The sequence below is a fragment of the Pterocles gutturalis genome, unplaced genomic scaffold (assembly GCF_000699245.1).
Source record: "Pterocles gutturalis isolate BGI_N339 unplaced genomic scaffold, ASM69924v1 scaffold9072, whole genome shotgun sequence".
NCBI classification, from domain to species: Eukaryota; Metazoa; Chordata; class Aves; order Pterocliformes; family Pteroclidae; genus Pterocles; species Pterocles gutturalis.
Window position 1 is genome coordinate 59440 of NW_010108029.1, and position 18937 is coordinate 78376.

Here is an 18937-nt window from a genome sequence, read left to right on the forward strand (position 1 = left end):
TTGTGAATTTATTTTGCGCTGCTTTATTTTCATCCACGGTAAATTAAATTTGAACATTTAGCCAGGACTGTGGCTTCTATTTGAGCACAGAGTGATAGAAGTTGGCTATAGAAATCTACAGTCTTCTAGATAACGGTTGGTAGTTAACAGGTCCTATTGTTTTGGTACAAGCCATTGCTTGGGGTGACATTTGCAGAGGAAAGTGTTAACGTTGCTTTGACTGAACTGGTTACAGTGGAGTGTCAGGAGGCATTTCAAAAAGTTGTTAAGAGATACAAAAAGTTGTTAAGAGCAGGTTAGAACCATGACTATAAAAGTATTTCATACATCCATTCATTTGAAATGAAATACTGAACAGAATGGTTACCAAAGCTATACCCTAGTGCAATGTTTTTATTTCAAACCTTGCAGATTAAGCATGGATATTTCAGAGAGCAGTGATGTGAATCTGTATCCCATGGAACCAGCAACAGCTTTAGAAATTCACGAGTCTACAGTAAAGTGTGTTTATCTACCTTTTTTTAGAAAAAAAAAAGTGTTTGTTAAATTCAGCATATTCAAGTTTCAACACAATGAATTATATATTTGCATTTGTTTATCTTTATACATAGCGGTCAAATACAGATGGAGATGTCTTCCCTTCGTCAGGTACGTTGAGTGTATTATTACAAAATATGTAGGGGGGCAAGTCAGGAAATGAGCCAACAATTTCATCAGTTATTAATCTACCAAGTAGGGAAGGGAAAAAAGTAGGTTGGAAGACATTAATTTTGCTTTAACATTTTAATGGAATTGTTTTTAATTTTTAATATGTGTGTATATATAAAATTTTTATGGGTTTATCCGTTACTTTTTCATCTTAGTTTTTTTTCTCCATGTGTGACTTTCATGTATGCCGTTTCATAGCTGAGCTATGCATGCTTGTCTACCATCTCACCCCTCTATCTCCCTGTTCTGGTGTAGGAAAAAGTAAGTTCATTAAGGATAACCCAAAAATATTTTTTTAAACTAAAAATTAATGTTTTGCCAGAGCAGCACCCCTATAGTTACAGAGAGCATATAAACTATGATTTGGAGTTTTACTGTGTGATATATGCTGCTTATTATTGGATTGGCATTCCAACTGGTGAACTGGTATTCTTTTATGACGTACTTTGTTTAGATTTACATTACCTGCCTGTTAGCACTGGAACTGCATGTATATAGTATCTGCTTACTTCTTTGTTCATTTTTCATCACGGTATTTATAAGAAATACTTCTGAGGTAATGTTATGCAAAAAAGAGATGCAGTTCTATTTCCAGTGATACACAGTCTAAAGAGTTATTTATGTTACAGAAAGAAAATGCTGAGGAGGAACTAGAATTTCAGAGGAGGAGGGAGCTGATTATGGAAAAAGGAAAGCCTGAAGTGAAAACTTGTGAACAGGGTGAAAAATGGTCATTGAGTCAGGTATGGAGGTGTCTAGATACAATAAATATGCAAATATTTGAAATGGATTATTGCATTCTGTCATTTTGTGTGTGGAGACAGCAGTGGGTTTAGGCCTCTTGGGTTTTGGGCATGGATCTCAGGGTTTGGCTGTAAATGGGAAATTGATTAAGACCCATCTCAGGAAAAAAATGATATAATGAAATTAATAAAAGTCCTTTTTTCCAATAAACACTATAGTAGTTGCAGTGGTTGCATTCCTCTGGAAAAAATAAGTCACCTCAAAGTTAGATCTTCAATAAAATGAAACACCAGATTCCTCTTCCCCCTCACCTCAAATACTCTTGTAGTTATATAAGCTGCAGCAGTATTTTTAATAACTTTATTATTACAAACTGACTGTATATAGATTGAGATGGTAGTTTTAAAGTTTCAGAAATATTATAAGTTAATGATCCAGGAAGGAAGAACTATGAAAAAAATCTGTTTTAAATATTTGGTGCATGTGTTATTACTTCAGAACTTGTTTGTGTAGTGATTTTTTTGACTGCTCTTGCAAGAAAATGCTGAGACAAAAACTACATAATGTTCTGTCTATATTGGTAGTACCTTAATATGGTCTGTCTTATCCAGACATAGATTGGATCTGGTTTATCTTGATGCTTTTAAAATATTCTTATGCATAATCATCATTACCATCAAATATTCCTATGATATCCTTGTGACTATGTTAGTCTTAATTTTGTATTTGTTTTTTCTTTAAGATATCAACTTCTAAAAACCTGACTGGGTTCATCTCTTCCATTATATTGTTGCACATTGGGGTTACCACACTTTATTTGGAACAGTTCTTACTACATTGCTGAGATTAACAGATAAGGCTAATGCAGTGTCACAATGTGTATGGTGTCTGTATTTTGATGAACTGTTTAACAAGAACACTGCTTGTTCACTTTTAAGAACTTTTTAAAAAGAAGAACTCAGTCTTCCTAAACACTTGTAGAGGGCCTGGTCTGGACTGTGTTATGCAGGTGAGAGCACTAGGCACATTCCATGAAATGGAAATACATCTTGCAAGAGCAAGTTTTTAATCATGCTATGTTCTGTGTAATACAGCAAGCACTTGTGTTACTACTTGTGTTGCTAAATTAATTCAGTTTAGCATAAATTCAAAATTCTGACCAGTGACCTGCATGCTGTGGGAGAGATGAGACCTGCAGCATAGGCATAACTAGCAGGTCTGTCACAGGAACACAGTCCCTGAGCACAGGAGTGCTCAAGAGTGCGAGTCCCCAGGTACAACTGTCTGGGATCAGATGAGTGAGATTTCTGTTTATTCTAGGTAATACAGTGGTGGAGGTAATATTATGAAAGATGTCTAAAACTGAAGAATTTCTTTTAAGCTTGAAAAGTAGCCAAGAAAGGTCATGAAGCAAAATGGGTGTGCAGTCTTCCTTCTCATCTTGCTGACTTTTTTTGCTCTGTGACTCTTGTGACTAAGTGTTCCAAGAGCCATCTTTTTTGTTTCCATTTTTTTATCAATTAGAAAAAAAATTGGCCCTAAGGAAATGATTTTGAACTGAATTATAATTTGTTTTTACTTACTGTGTTTCTGCTGAGTTATGATTAATAGAGAATTAGTGATTGTATTTCTTATTTACTAACGCGATTTACATGTTTCCAATGTAACTATAGCAGAAGTTGGTAACAAAAGGTATGTTATATTGCAATTATAAAGTGAATTGCATATGGAATACTTCTCTCTTCAAATCTATATTAAAAATCTATATTTGTATATTGCACTCTTGGTGATAGTTTAATTACAAAATCTGTGAAGCAAAGATGTATGCTGCATTTGAACCAACAAACATTAAAATCTTATAAATGCGGTTATAATCACTTAGGATTGAAACTAAAAAAGTAATGACAAATCTTTGCAAATAATTTCCACAAAGTTTTATTAAATGTTGTTCAGCTAGCAGTAAAAGTATTTATTATTCATGAAAATTAAATGTTTCAATGAAAAAAAAATGAAGTATTAATGTATATCTGCATATCATGAGTAAAGTATCCTGTTGTCCGATATCGCTAATATAAGTTGCCAAAATGATAATTTGTTTTTTCCGTTTGTTTTTCCTCTCCAAATACACAGAATGATGTAATTGTTTGGAATACAAGTGGGCAAACCTCTCACAATGAGGTAAGATGCTGTTGTAATTTGTTTGTCTCTTACATGTTTTGTATGAATGGTTCATATGCTAAATGAAATGTGTAATTTAATATCTCAGAAAATATGACTGAGCTTATTAGTAATGGCTATGTAGTTCATTTGGTTTGTGGTTTATTCTTGTTTTAAGGATTTATTAGGGTATAAAAGGATACTTTTAGATAAGCTTGTTTCAGAGTTATGTAGTTTAGTATGAAACATTTTATTTTTTCACATTTTGTTTGTTCTGCCACATCTTTTTTGACTTTTCCTTGTTTCACAAGAGTTTCTATTGATTTCAGTGAAATTTCTTCTTGCACAGTTGTCGTGTCCTTGATGAGTTTTCAGAGATGAGTCCGATTTTATTGATCCTATTACTTTCACAGTGCAGATCTCAGAAGAAGGTCAAAAAGGGAACCCGTAGGGAGCTCCTTATGGAGAGATTTTCCCTTCGTATTTTATGTGCAGAAACAGGGCTTTTCCCTCTACATTGCACAGTGTATGAGCGTCTTGCAAATTCATGAGCACACAACCACCTTCCACCAGTCTTGGTGATGGGCCTCCTATGGTTCCTGGTTCCCTGAGAGATCACTTTTGAAATAGGATTCCCATTATGGAATTTGGTTATAGGAGTCTTTCCATGTTACCATTAATGGTATGATGATTATACCTCACATTCTCCTGTATGGTACTACTCCATTTTCCCTGCTGCAACTGTTAGCCTAGTTCAGGGTCAAAGGCAATCCTGCTCTGAGGTGTATGCTTAACTACTTCTTTCTGCCTTTTAAGCAGAATTGCAGTGTTGCATGCAAAATACCATGCAGAATGGTAATTAATTCTGTGAAAGGAACAAACATATCTAAGGAAAAAACATGTCTTTACTTTGTTTTTCTAAATGTACTATTCCACAAAAATGTACATTTGATGGAAACGAGTGATTACATGGGAGAAAACTGAGAAATAATTGACCTGATTTATAGCTGGGGGAAATAACCTGCAGTCTTTGGCCAGAAACTCATCTTTTCCATCAAAGGAAAAGGACGGAATAGAAAAGGGAGATTAACATAGGTTTGAGGCTTTATTGTGATCAGATTATGGTGGATTAGTTTTGGTGTGCAGTATTGTTAACTTTTGCATTTTGTACAGTCAGCTGTGCTGGGATATTCTGGATGTTACTCTTACTTAGATTTATGTTCTTGAATTACACAGAACAAGGATAGAAGTCCGACAATGTCACCTACTACAAATGCCACAATCCCCTTTGGCCTGAAGCCACGATCAGGTAATGTGGGAAATAAAATTAACCAATTTGTGTGGTGGTTGGTTTTTTTTTTTTTTTACATCTGTGTTATTAATAGATGTCTGTATTTTTCCCCTTAAGAAGGCAGTGATCAAACATTTTCTGTACAAGTTAGAAGAAGATTAGAACATTTTAATGTTTTAGGTTTGAATCAAGATTGAATTTGTAACAAGTATGTATTTGGCACATTATTTATGGATCAGTTTTCATCCCTTACTAATAAGTTAGATGTTTTGTAAAATTATATGTATGTATGTTTAAAAAAGATGTGTGTATGTATATACACGTATTTTATACATGTATACTTATATATCATTGTGCTGACAAACTAATTGAAATATGATTTTTGCTTAATTGGTATGTAGTGATACACTTTAGATTTTGTAGTATAATATATGTGGATAATTAGGCTTGTTTGGAAAACACATGCATCGCTCTGAAAATTGATTGTTGCAATGAGACTTACAGTAGCTTACAGTGTAAAGATCAAGCATTATAGGAAGATTAGATGTTTATTTCAGCAAGTGGCTGAGTTTAATGAATTTGCAATGCACCGAATCTGCATAACCATAAATCTTTTAACAAACAGTAGTTTATTTATTAAACAAACGTTACACCATCCCTCCCCCCAAAACTATTAATGTATTTGAGGGCTTGGATAGCAGCTTCTTTTAAAAACAGGATTAGCTACAGGATTAAACTCAGTTTTTATCTTCTCTGTGCTGAGGTAGTCAGTATTGTTAAGTCATCTCACATCATCTCTAAACAATGACCGTAGGTTTTTCAGTATGTTTCAGTGTCCTAAGACTGATTCTAGTTTCTCGCATTCGCCACAAATGCTTTTAATCAAATGCTGGTAAACCACTACAAGCTTGTATTTTCCATAACAAAGTATCTTGGCAATAATGGCAGCAGTTTCACATTTGAATGTTTAAGAAATTGTACCCACAGATTTGGTTTTTTTTTTTTTTAGAAAAAGTTTTCAAAAGCAAAGAAAATGGTATAGAACCAACCTTGTTTCATTAAGATATTTTAAATTTCTCATGTAGTTATGATCTACAGTTTGACAGATCTGTTCAGTTGCGTTTCTTAGTTTGTTGGCCTATTAAATCCTGGCTTTATTCTTGTATGTTCCTGATGCTTTAGAGATGTTATTCCTCTATATATTTGAAGTATAGGTTAAATGATGAGCAAATGGGTCCTTTCAGGATTTGGAAAAAACAAAACACTGTGTAATATTACACAGCCCAGTGGCAACATCGCAGTAACACCACTAGGAGAAAGACGTGTGAAGGCAAGCAAGCCCAGGCCATGTTGCTGCTTTCATGCGATGCAGCCTGTTTTCTGCTGAGCTGCCAGTGAATCTGTTGCTGGGGGCTGGAAGCAGCATTGTGGAGAGAAGGCAAGACCATGACTTCTTGTTCAAGTGTTAGTTTAATGTCTGCTTCTGAATCTTGGTATGTCAGTGCACCAAGATGTCCTACACGTAATGACAGTAATAGGTCAGGGCAAAATAGCTTAGTGAATCTTTTTTAAGATGATTTCAAGGAAGGCTGGATTGCAATGGTTGCAGTCTTTTGCAACAAATCCTCCAAGTCGCATGATGAAAGACCAGATGTGCACAGTTCCTACAGTGCTTCCCATGACTATATTGCAGCTGTGTAATGATATTTTAAATTTCTCATGTCGTTATGATATACAGTTTGACAGATCTGTTCAGCTGCATTTTAGTTTGTTGGCCTGTTAAACCCTGTCTTTATTCTTGTATGTTTTAGCTATTTAACTTAATCAGAGCTTACGTTTGAATTACTTGATTCTACAGATCTTCAGAATCTGAGTGCAAGATTAAAAGAACATTAAAGTGTTCTAACTAAAATGTGTACATCATGCTCTGGAAAAATAGTGTCAAATTTTCAAAGAAAATACATGCAACCATACCTTTCTGAAAATTGAGAGGTTTTTTTCACTGTGTTTATTTTCATCTATTTTAAATGAATGTTACTTTATATTTGGCTTTTTTTCTCCCTCCCTCATAGTTTCATAATAATTTATGTCTCTTGGAAAGCTGAAAGTAAAATGTTCTAGACTTGTGGTAAGGATTCCGGTCTTTTGAAGTTCACACACAAATGGAAATGCTTCCGAAGGATAAAATACAGTGGCTTAAACTTCAGTGTTGGTCCACAGTGATGTGTGTTCAAGACTGAAGGCCATTTTATTCTTTCATTTTAAATCCAGGCAAATCACTGGGAAAATTCATATCTGATGTCTGATATGGTACCCAAATAACGTGTTTTGAAAGGTAGTGAGTGTGTTTTGAGTTCTTGACAGATTACTTTCAAGGGCCAAATGTTTACATAGAGGGTAAAAAGAGAGAGGATTTTTTTCATTTTTCAGAGTATTTCCTCCTGCATTTTAAATACTTCCATAGCGTATGGGCTTCTCAAATTCACATTCATATTGGAAGCCTTAAAAAATTACTATTGAGAAGAACCAGTAATTACAAGTTTTCCTAGAGCCATAGTTTTCTGCTTAGAAAGTGCTTTTGCTCTCTGAAAAGTAATCACTCAAAATAGTTACTAAATTTAAACTCTTTTGTGCTTGACTCGTGAATTGATTAAAATATTCAGAGTGGTGCTAATTCTCGAAACTGAGTGCTGCAAAGTTCTTTCCACAATATCTTTAATATGCCAGACCTTGAAGTGTGAACATCTACTAATACATCTTGCAGGACTCAAGAATATTTTTTGCCTTTGTTCTCTGCCATTTTGAGGTTACTGTGTTTCATATTTTCTGCTGAACAAGGTGACAGCAACAAAGGCAAACAAACAATGAAATTGTACCTTCAGAGGCTAAAAGAAACATTGACAAAAGTCAAAATCACAAAGCAGTTTGTATTGTGAAATGATAAGTTGTTCCCTTGAAACTGTTTACTTACCAAAATCTTACTTGTGAATCCAGTGGCTTCATTTTTGGTAACTTGTAGAGAATTTGAAGCACAACATTAGTATCTGTGGACATGCCTGCCTCACTGTCTTTCAAGTTTGTCTTTCAAGTTTGTTGGAACACGTAATGATCATTAGAGCTTGACAGTGTTTTTCCCTCTTTTTAGTGCTGGTAACTGTTTTTTTTAATCTCTGGATATGTACTCCTTTAATTTGTTTTCTTCCCCAACTGCATATCTGTGTACTTTGGAAAATAAGAATCCTAATTGCCAGTGTAACTAAAGTCTTTATAATTTGCCATGAATCTGTATTCTGTTACCCTGTGTTGACTCTGCTCAGAGTTTAAGTTGTGCTGGCTCTCAGGTCCAGTTGATCTGGTGTCCCAGTAGCCAGAAGCAGTGAACTGGCTTTGGAAAAAGGCATGGCTAAAGACAGAAAGCACTTGAACAGTTGAGTGGGAAGAGAAGTTTAAGGTGAAGTTTTATATGACACTGTCTGAATTATTATCATGTTAATACAGATTCCAGAATTGTGGGAAGGAGAAAGTCTGTGTGATTAACTTCCTTATGATTATTTATTTGCAATTATATAAAATGAGGATTTTCTGTGCCTACTGAAACTTTACCTTAGACTTTCTTCTAATATTAAATTATTTTAGCTGCTTTTTGATCTATACAGTAATTTAAAATAGATTTAGAGTTATGGTTTAGCATTTAGACTGGGGGCAGTTTATAATCTCCAGTTTAGTTTGAGGAGCATGACTGTTGCCTGTGTGTGGGATTCAGTAGATAAAACATGGAAATATATGTAGGAAACCAAGAAATGAGTGAGTTCCTAATTTTTATGGTAGAAGCAGTAAGGAACATTGCGATCAGATACAAGAAAAGCTCATTTAGGAGGGACATCATTGTGAAGGGCAGAGAAGAGATTTAAGTTCTATGTCAGAAAATAGGAAACCGGTGGGAAGCTTTGAAAAGAGGGATGACGTGCTGAAGATAAGCAGCGAGGAGATACTTTAAGGATATCGGTGTCCAGTTCTGAAATGCTGTAGAATGCAGGTTTGAAGAAAGCTTGGACAGATATCCTTGCCACAATCAAGACAGGAGATAAAAGTGCAGATATGGTGAGGAAGGAATAAAATGTCCACTGAAGGATTTGAGGAACAAATAAGAGGTGTTGCCATGGCTAGTTGAAGGAGAGAAGGCAGAATGGATGGAGAATAGCGACTATATTGCTATACAAGTTTAGCTCCATAATGAGTTGATGGGTGGTCATGAACTGTAAGTATGACATGCTTTTACAGCCATCTGGTGAATAGTCTCAAGACTCTGTTGCAGCTTCTGTGGAAATGTGCAATTTTGCATGCTTTAGGGAGCCCATTTGGATCATTACTGAATTTGTGTTCGTTAGGAGACTGTACAGTGCAAGTTTGCCAAGGCTTGTGGTGCAAACTTAGGATCACCCTTTGGAGGTATTTTATGTCCGTTCTTGTCCCTGGAAAGTCTCTAAAAGTTGTAGAGGTCCAGAACTTTCCTAGGATCTTGGGCCCATTGTAGGTTTGGTCTTATTGCTTAGGGAGTCAGCAAGAAGAAAAAGTAGTGCTGTATGTACTATTAAGTGAATTAAAAAAAAAAAAAAAGGAAAACTGTAGTAGATGTGCTTATATGTTTCAGCATGTTTCAACAGAACGAGAATCTGAGGGATAATGTAGTTGCTACTTATCAAAATCCAGCTAGGAAGTTGTAATGTAATAATACTTTCATATGCACGTGTAAATTTTCTTTGTCTTTGGGGGGAGGAAGCATTCTTACTACATAGTTGTGAAAAATATTAAAATTCTTATTCTCTGAACTTTTGCTGAAACGTCACAGCTGATATATTTACCTTCTGATTCCGAGTCAAGGTTTTTGTCAGGCTATAATGTAAAATCTATGGGTACTTTTTCTTAAAACTTGGTTGTAAACAAGTTGTGTGAAGTGCTGTGGTTACAGTGACCTTGCTATGCTTAATAGCTTAAACTGCGCATATAATGTATGATTTGCAACTACTAACATATAACTCTTCGTTCTTTTTATTCTGCACCATCTTTCATTCTTTTCTCAAAAATTACGCATTTTGTATTAATCACCTTTGAATTACATCTTTGTCATTACCATACAATCCTAATGCCATATATGAAATACTGCTGCCCCCCTTTTGTCCCCCCTCCGGTCCTTATACCACCATGGTTGGACTGGCTATCACTCCCCTTCAGCAGACCCATCCCTCAGTCTTCCTCCTATCTCCTTCAACACACTTACACAGGCACAAACATGGGACAACTTTAGCTACAGTATCCCATCTGAAGGAGACAGTGACAATGGTAGGTGTTCCATATATAATTTACTTAATTTTATGTTTTCAGAAACCTGAATATATGGCAAATGCCCTGTGTGGCTAAGGATGAAAGACAGTACTCTTGAGGGAATGTTTATAACACTAAATACCTCGGATAATGCACATTAATATACTGTAGAATATGTAGTATCAAAGTACTCTGAGTGTGTCTGTTTTCAAGTCTGGCAAAACAACTTTTCCCAGGATATCCACTCCAAGAACTATTTCCAATATAGATTTATTTACTTGCTTTGCTTTCAAGGGTTTATAAAAGTTGTACTCAAACAGCAATTAATTTTGCTACTGTCTTTTCTTAATTTTTAATTTATTACTTTTGATAGATGCTGTTAATAAAAATATCCTGCTCCCATCTGCAGTTATTGATGTAGGTGGATAACTGACTTAATTAGAAGAGTAATCCATGAAGAAACAAAGCTGAAACCATCAGCTAAGCAAAAATAGTGATTTCAGTCCAACAGAAACTGTTAGTAAGCTGTCAAACTTCTCTGTGCATAGTGAAGGCCAGGTACCTCAGCCGACTTTGTTACTGCTGCTTTTGTTTTGTTTTTCTCCAGGGTGTAATTGTCATAGTACATTTGAGTCGTGGCACTCATACGCAAAGTTGTCCATGTTTGGTCTATCTCTGTCTTATACTGCATTGATAGTTAAATGTAAAGAGGAGGAGAGTGTAGACAATTACACTGTTTATGAGTATTTGATAGACAGATGTATTTTTTTAAATTGACTGCTGTTCTTCCAGTTGCCCTAAATTAGAAGGGTGTTTAGCTATTAGAAGGCAGTGAAACTGTCAAAGCATCAGATTGAAACCAAGACCACAAATCTTGAATGATAAATGCCAACATTCAGTTTAGAATGCCTACATTCTTAGTTCAGTTCATTACTACAATACTTGCTATTGCCACAGTGTTCTTGATTATAAAACCATAAAAAACAGCATATGTAAGGAATCAACTCCATAACAGAAATGAGTTTGGAATGTAAGAATTGTGAAAATGGTAAGTTGAAAAACTGAATTTAGTTCATTTATAGTATGAAGCTAACTGAAATTTTGGTGATGAATGTTCTAACAGAGAAAGCTAGAGGTGCTTCTATCAGTGCAGATTTTGATCTATTTTAATCTAAATTTGTTACTGTTTTACTCGTCTAAATGACAGGAGCAGTACAGACTAGTGTGTGTTTGTGCATTTGGAACAGAAAGATCTCTCATGTCATTCAAATCTTAAGCCAAATGCAAATATTGGTGTTTATTACCTTGGGCTGTTCCAACAGAAAACTGCTTTTACAATTATATATTATTTTTTTTAATCAGGACTATTGCCTTTCATAGAGTTTGTTATCTGGGCCCAAGTTTGTTATCTAAGGTGTATCTTCCTGTGTTAGGAAGTAAAATGGATCAGAGACCGTTCTCTGGCACTGAGGTTAGTTGGCACAGCATGATTCAAATCCATACCTAAGCACTCTTACTTTTCAAAACGGGATGGCTGCATTTAAGCTGCCTTTGGGGGGGATGTCATTTGCCTATGCTATTCCTTGAGCTATACCTAGACATTGTGTAGAAGAGAGGTGGGTTTGCACCAACTAGAGCTGTACCAGGAAGCAACAACATTAACAATATCAGTGTGTGTAGGCCAGTGCTGAGGATCCACGCGCTAGCCCTGTGTAGATTGCTGGTATAGGTGTAGCCTTCGATATAGAAATGCCATGCATCAACGTAGCATTCTAATACTTCTTATCTTTAATGTAACTATCTGGCAACGGCTCTGTAACAGAGGAGGCTAAGTCCAGAATTTCTGTGAGGTTATAAGGCTTGGAACAGGCAGGTCTCCCAAGACCAACATCCATACCATTGTGGAGGCTTTGGTTTAGCAAATGACTGTATGATGACTTCACTGTTACTTAAATTTGGCCTGAATACATCAAGCAAAGTGAAATCGTAACTATAAGCTTTTGGCCTGACTTCATCTCTCTGCCTGTCATTAGTCCAACCTTATTTTTGGCTGTTATTTGAGTCGGGTTAAATAATTTTGTTGTTTGCCTGAAGGATAATGTTGTCAAATTAGGTACTTGGGACACTAAATTAATTGATGTGCTATAAATAGTGCATGTATGTGCATCATAACTCATAACAAAAATGAAAATTTTCACAAGGAGGTTGGTCCTTGACTGTGGTATGTCGAGTACATATCGTGTTATTAACTATTACCCATTTAACTTGTTGAGACTTTTACAAAATACTTAAAAAAAATTACTGGAATAAGCTTTACATAGTAACCTTGGTTGACCATGGATTCAAAAAGCAGAAACTTGCTCTTGGAAAGAGTAAAAAACAATAGACCTTCAGATGTGTGTGAGGTATGGGCTCCCCTTGCTGGAAAATGTGTGTAATGCAGAGGAGCAAGCAATACTCACAGCTGCCAAAACTTCCTGTATCAGAACATTTTTCTTTCAATTCAGTGTATAACTGAAGCTTTTATAACTAATGCTTTTGAGAGTGTGTGTGTGGTGTTTTGTTTTTTTTAATCAATTAAACTTCTTTTATTTAGAAACTTTTAATTGTAGTTTCCCACTGCCTTGAAATTAGCCTGCCTTTTTCCTCATAGTGGGATGTGTGTCTCATTTGTAAATTCAATAAGTAATGTTGATACTTAACTTTTCATTAACAGGTCTTTGTAGTCTGAAATCAGAAGGAAGTAGATCTTGGGACATTTACATTGACTTAGCAAAGGCCTGAACAAAGATAGCTGTGGCCAAACTGAATCAAGTCCATAATAATAATCTGATACTTGCAAAATTGAACATAAATATGAACTAATGCTTTTGTAGAGAATTCTTTGAAATGTTGCTGCTGCTAACAAAGCTACAGTGGCATTTAAATAGCATTTAAATATAATATTACTCTTCAAGCATGGTTTGTCTAGGTATTTCATCTGTGAGAGGCAGCAAAGCTCAATTATTGGAGTTGTAAAATAAAAATCTTAGAAATTGCAACTACAGTTTTTTAATAAAGGTGATAGGGGATTTTTATTTTGCCCCTTAAAAATTTAGGAGCCATCTCCAATAAATTGCTAGAGTTGCACATGCACGGATTTTAATTCAATGCAGTTCTGGAGTTTAATAAAAGTCCTGGGTAAGAGTTTCTGTACTTTAAAAACTTAGGAGTTGATTTTTAGGTGTTCTATTTGGAAACAGCTTTGTTAAACAAGTAGCCTTTTATTCAGTATTTACTGATATTAGTGATTTAACAGCAGCATAGCAAATTTCAGTAGTCTGTGAAAAGTATAAACGATGACTGTGTGAGTCAAGTAGTGGAAAGAAACAAGTTTGGTAACTGCCCATAGTTTATTCTGTCTTGATGCCTCAGATAAGTAGCCTAAGGATATGTAAGAAATTTGTTGCCTTAAACTAATTTTTTAGTAAATAAGGAAAAAAACTACTGCCTGTTGGCTGAACTGCCATAGGTGGTGTCTGTCTGTCCCTTTGGCTAGAGAAATAATTTAATTATTAGGTTTTTTTTACTTAACCTACATACAGTTAGGTGAGATTCCTAGTGACTAGACTTGTCTGAGATTTCAAACTGTTTCTTGTGCAGAAACTTTGTCGTGTTTATCTGAGCCCTGGATGTCAGAGTTGATCCTGGACAGATTTGGGGGCTTCATTAAGAGTTAACTTTTGGTCAGAATGTAGATGAAATTTCCTTCTATCAAGGGTTCAATGTTTTATTTTCTTAGATGTTTTCAGAACTGATTTTTAAAATTCAGCCTATTACCCAAATCACAACCTAAATAAAATGACTGTCAATGTTTTAATGGAACATCAGAATTACTGTGATTACACCAAAGTGTACCTTTCTGATAGTCAATAGTAATTCATGTTTTCTTACTCGTCTAGTAGGTGCTACTGGCAATTCATACACTTCCAATTTTCTGATGTGCCTTCTGGGAAATAAAAGGCTCCTCTCTTCTATGCTGTTACTTATCGACCCAGAAACTGTCCACTCTGTTTAATGGCCTTAAATTAGCAAAATGGAGACTGAGCAGTAGCTGTGTGTAAAACCAGAGTTTTCTAGGCTTTGTACTTTCCACCCCATTAATTAGTGTTTAGAGTTTAACAGTTGCATTCAGGAGAGAGGTGGGAAAGTAATCATATAAAACACTTCCTTCTTTTAAGCAGCATCCTTTTCCATAACAATCCAGTTTGTCTATAATTCAAGTGGCAAAGAGGTGACAGTTGCATTTTGAGCATACGTGTTCTTGTTCTTCCAAACCATTCAAAACAGTCATTGATCACAAAAAAAGGAAGTGCAGAGGTGCATTTATGGAGAGATTTCATGTAATTATTTCAAGGAACTATGTGTGGGCAAAGTAATACAGTCGACAGGATTGGTGGGAGGGCGTTCTGTGAAGAGTTTGTTCAATGCTACATTTGCAATACAACTTTTTAATGTAGGCAAACTTACTGAATGGCTAAATCTCCCTACATTGGTGGGCGGGGTTTTTTTAGTATAACCTTGTCTAGTAAGCAGTTCATCCTGTGTAGGAAGATGCTTGTCACAGCTTGTTATGCAATTCAGTATCTTGTAGGAGAGGGTTCTAATTAGAAGAATAAGAGGTGTTTCCTGCTATGCTAGTTAAGAAAAAAAAAAAGTTTTGTACAGATCAGAATCTGTAAGGGACAGTGCCAGTGCTTAATCATCTGGCAAAACTTGCCTGTTGAGATGAGGATTTTGTTGAAAAATTATCTACTCCATTAATGGTGTAGGATGCTGTTCAGAGCAATATCCAAAAAAAGAGAGATTTGTGAATGTAGTCCAAGATGAGATTTTTCTGTCCTGGGGACAAAAATTTTGTAACAGTTTTTGCTGGAGGCAGTTGCTTCATTTAGAAAATAATAAATCAAGGCGTTTGTTTTTAAACTAAAATCTTGTCTTTTTTAAAAATCATAGTGTTCTTAAGACCACAAAGACACTTGGAATCAGTAGACCCACAATTTACAATTCGAAGGAAAATGGAGCAGATGAGAGAGGAGAGAGAGCTTGTGGAACAGCTACGTGAGGTATGTGAGTGTTGGTAGAATTAATTTGTGCTAATGGAGTGTATTTTTTAATTTTTCTTTGGGAAAGTTGTATAAGTAGGAGGAATATTAAAAAGGTTAAATGAGGCAATATTACTTCTGCAAATCATATTGATGAGACTATTCCTGAAGTGCTTTATCATGGTCACAGGTCTGTACTTCAGGAAAGGTTTTGTAAAAATGGGAAATAATCATGGGAGTTACCTGGATGACATACAGTTAAACAGTATTCCTTGCACTAGTGGAATTAACAATTTATTTAATTGCATCAGAAGCAGTGAAGTGGTTACGTAAGAGGGAGGTCCAGAAATATTTCCTAACAGCTGGAGAAGTCTTCAGTCTAGCAAGTAAAAGGCATAATGAAATCTATTAGTTAAAGCTGAAGTTAGACATTTTTTATAAAGTAGATAACTAATGCTTGAAACAGCTTTCTTAGAAGTGAAATGAATATTTCATCACTTGAAGATCTGAATATACAAGATAGTTTCCTGATATATTGTCTTGAATGTAGAAGCTAGAGCCTGATGCAAAAATTGCTGCATGTGGTTGCATAGGGTTACACAGTTAATACCTAGGTAGCACTGTTTGTGTGAAGAAGAAAAAAAAAAAGCTGACAACCTTTGCCGCAAGGAGTGTTGTGAGCCTGAACCTCTCAAGGTTTCCAGTTAATTAATGTTACCAACACAAGAGATGGTATCATTGCACTCCTAAAAGCAGTGCAAATCCTGAAAGTGTGTTAGGTGACTTTGATATCAACCAAATCACAAGATTAATTGTTCTTATGTCATTACCTTAATGGAATGACTAATTCCAAAATTATTCATTTATTTTAAATAATGTGCCTTGTATTATTTAATTTTAAAGCAAGAGGATTCACTTTTTTCTCCTTACCAAATCTTTAAAATGCAAGTTATTTAATGTAGAACTGTGATGGCTAGCAGCATAGATTGAGGTTTTATATATATATATATATGTATATATATGAAAAAATATATATAGCAGCATAGATTGAGGTAAATTGATAGAGAGCAAAGACATTAAGAAGGTTCAAGTAGGAAAAAGAAATATCTGTTTTAAGATAAAGTAATTATCTCTGAGAGTTAATCTGAGAGTTATCTCTAAGTATAGCATTGGAATGTTTTCCAGATTGGAGCACAATTTAGGAAACTCATCATACATAACAATCTTATTGTAGGGTTTTTTTTCTGGAAAATTTGAAATATTTTCAAAGTATTTTATTTTGCAATATCAATTTTTTTTCAGTGAGATTTCAGTTTTACTTAAAAACTATCCAAAAATTCTCTTTTAAATCTGAATGTTTTGCCTTGCCTTATCTGTCTCTCTGATCACTCTAATACTTCTGAAGTAATTTTTAGGCTATTGGGGAAAGATTGACTTAACTCTCTGCTTGTATGGTGATTTAACACAATGCGGTTCTGATTCAAAGTGCTGATGATGAAGAAAATTTGAGATGGTTAAGTAGAAGATTTGGAGGAATGGTGAAATTAAGGAGTCACATCTAGTTCAATCACATGGCTAATTGCGTGCATTTGTATTTTTATATGTATCTGTAAAAATAAATGCATATTATGAAGGCAGCATTTGAAATGTTGAGTTCTTTGTAAGGAGTTTATGTAATTTAGTGACCAACATAAGGAAAAGGAGCTTGGCTTTTAGTTTTTTAAAAACTGGCTATGTGTTTACAGCATAGATGAGAACTGTAGAATCATAGAACTGTTTGGGTTGGAAGGGACCTTAAAGATCATCTAGTTCCAACCCACCTGCGATGGGCGGGGACACCTCCCACTAGACCAGGCTGGTCAAAGCCTCATTCAGCCTGGCCTTGAACACCTCCAGGGATGGGGCATCCACAACTTCCTTGGGTAGCCTGTTCCAGTGTCTCACTACCATTGCAGTAAAGAATTTCGTCCTAATATTTAATCTAAATCTGCCCTCTTTTAGCTTAAAACCATTACCCCTCATCCTATCACTACGCTCTCTATCTGATAAAGAGTGCCTCCCCATCTCTCCTGTAGACCCCTTCGGGTACTGGTAGACTGGAAGTCTCCTCCGAGCCTTCTCTTCTCTAGGTTAAACAACAAATCCATTTCTATATTAAAGTGTGCATGTGTTCTTCATTTGCAGAATATTGAAACAAGACTGAAGATCTGTTTGCCTGAAGACTTGGGATCTGCTCTGATGGATGGTGTAGTTCTCTGCCATTTAGTAAATCACGTTCGTCCTCGGTCTGTAGGAAGTATTCATGTACCTTCACCAGCAGTAGTAAGTTGAATGTTTCTTGTTGCATTGAGGTGGGGAGAAGAATGTTTTAAAAATTTCTGGATTATTGCCAAAGGATATGTGGTTACATGAAAGAGGTTGCTGTTCAATGAATGTTCTTTGATGTTAGGGGTAACATGTACATTATTACAAATTCAAATGTTCATTTATATGTATGTGTGTGTGTATATATATATATATACACACACATCTATAAGTCAATACAATTATCCTGACACTCTCTGATCTAGCAACAGACGAGATTTGTTCATAATGGCCTTTTTGTTCAGTACAGTGTGAAATTCTGTGATAAGAAGATTTTATTCTAGGAGACTCTGTTTAAAAAAAAAAAAAAATTATCCCCTTGTTTGTGGATTGAAAAAAATACAAGGTTCACTTTAGCAATGTCTGACTTAGCAAATGTCATGTTACTAAAGCACTTGCAGCACTTATTAGCATACTCTTCCTATTGGGTTAAATGTAGAAATTATTCTTTGTACCTGCAGACAGAACAGAATAGAAACGTGTGCTATACGGATTTAATATTGGCTTGACAAACCTAAGGACCTGAAGATTTCCTGACAGAAAATCAATGTAATCTGTGTGTGTGCATTTCTTGAAACATATTTTTTGTAGTATTTTCTCTGTTTATTGATGTCTTTTTCTTGCACAGATCATTATTCCAGATTTCTGATACTACTCTGGTTCTGAAGAGGTTTTGTATGGTTTTAGACTATCTACCTATTTTTTTTTCTTTTTTTTGCCAAGTATGTCAACTTGAACTTCTGGTGCAAAAACTTAAGTTTTATTGCTGTTTTTTTTTTTAAAGATAAAAAACTTGTGGTGTTTTCTATAACAAAAAGCAAATATTTTAAATTCATTTTCATTTTATTTCAACCTTATATTGGTTATGTTCTCTTGCTTGAAACAGTCTTCATATTAGTTTAGCCTAGAAAATTTGTTCTTTAAAGTCCCTGCTACTATAGTGAATTCATGGTTGAAGTGGAGTTACCAGTTTCACATCTTGCATTGAAAAAGTAAAATAGTGAGTTGATTTTTGGTTTTTTAGTAACGTGATATTTCTGTAAGTATTTGAAATTCTCAGTAATAGGAATTTTTTTTCTTCAGAGACATTAAAATTATGCATCGTTACTATACATTTGTGAGTACATAAAAAGTAAGAGCCTGTTAATTACAGTTAAGTCTGTTCTCAATGATGTATGTTGAAATCCTTCATCAGTTTACTTGCTTTCCAGAAAATCACTGTCATCTTTCACAAATCATCATAGAATCATAGAACGCTTTGGGTTGG

The 18937-nt window shown here is 35.1% G+C and overlaps 1 protein-coding gene across 1 annotated transcript in view; it reads left to right on the forward strand.

The window, feature by feature from the left end:
* The window catches only part of LRCH1 (leucine-rich repeats and calponin homology (CH) domain containing 1), a gene marked incomplete at its 3' end in the record, with an annotated part of 50621 nt that extends 32964 nt beyond the window's left edge, over positions 1-17657 (forward strand). Inside the window, 8 exon segments of the mRNA XM_010072483.1 lie at positions 412-501; positions 612-657; positions 3583-3630; positions 4846-4918; positions 10136-10240; positions 15218-15327; positions 17491-17626; positions 17629-17657. Coding sequence (XP_010070785.1) covers positions 412-501; positions 612-657; positions 3583-3630; positions 4846-4918; positions 10136-10240; positions 15218-15327; positions 17491-17626; positions 17629-17657 — 637 coding nt within the window.
* Between the last annotated feature and the right edge of the window lie 1280 nt (positions 17658-18937).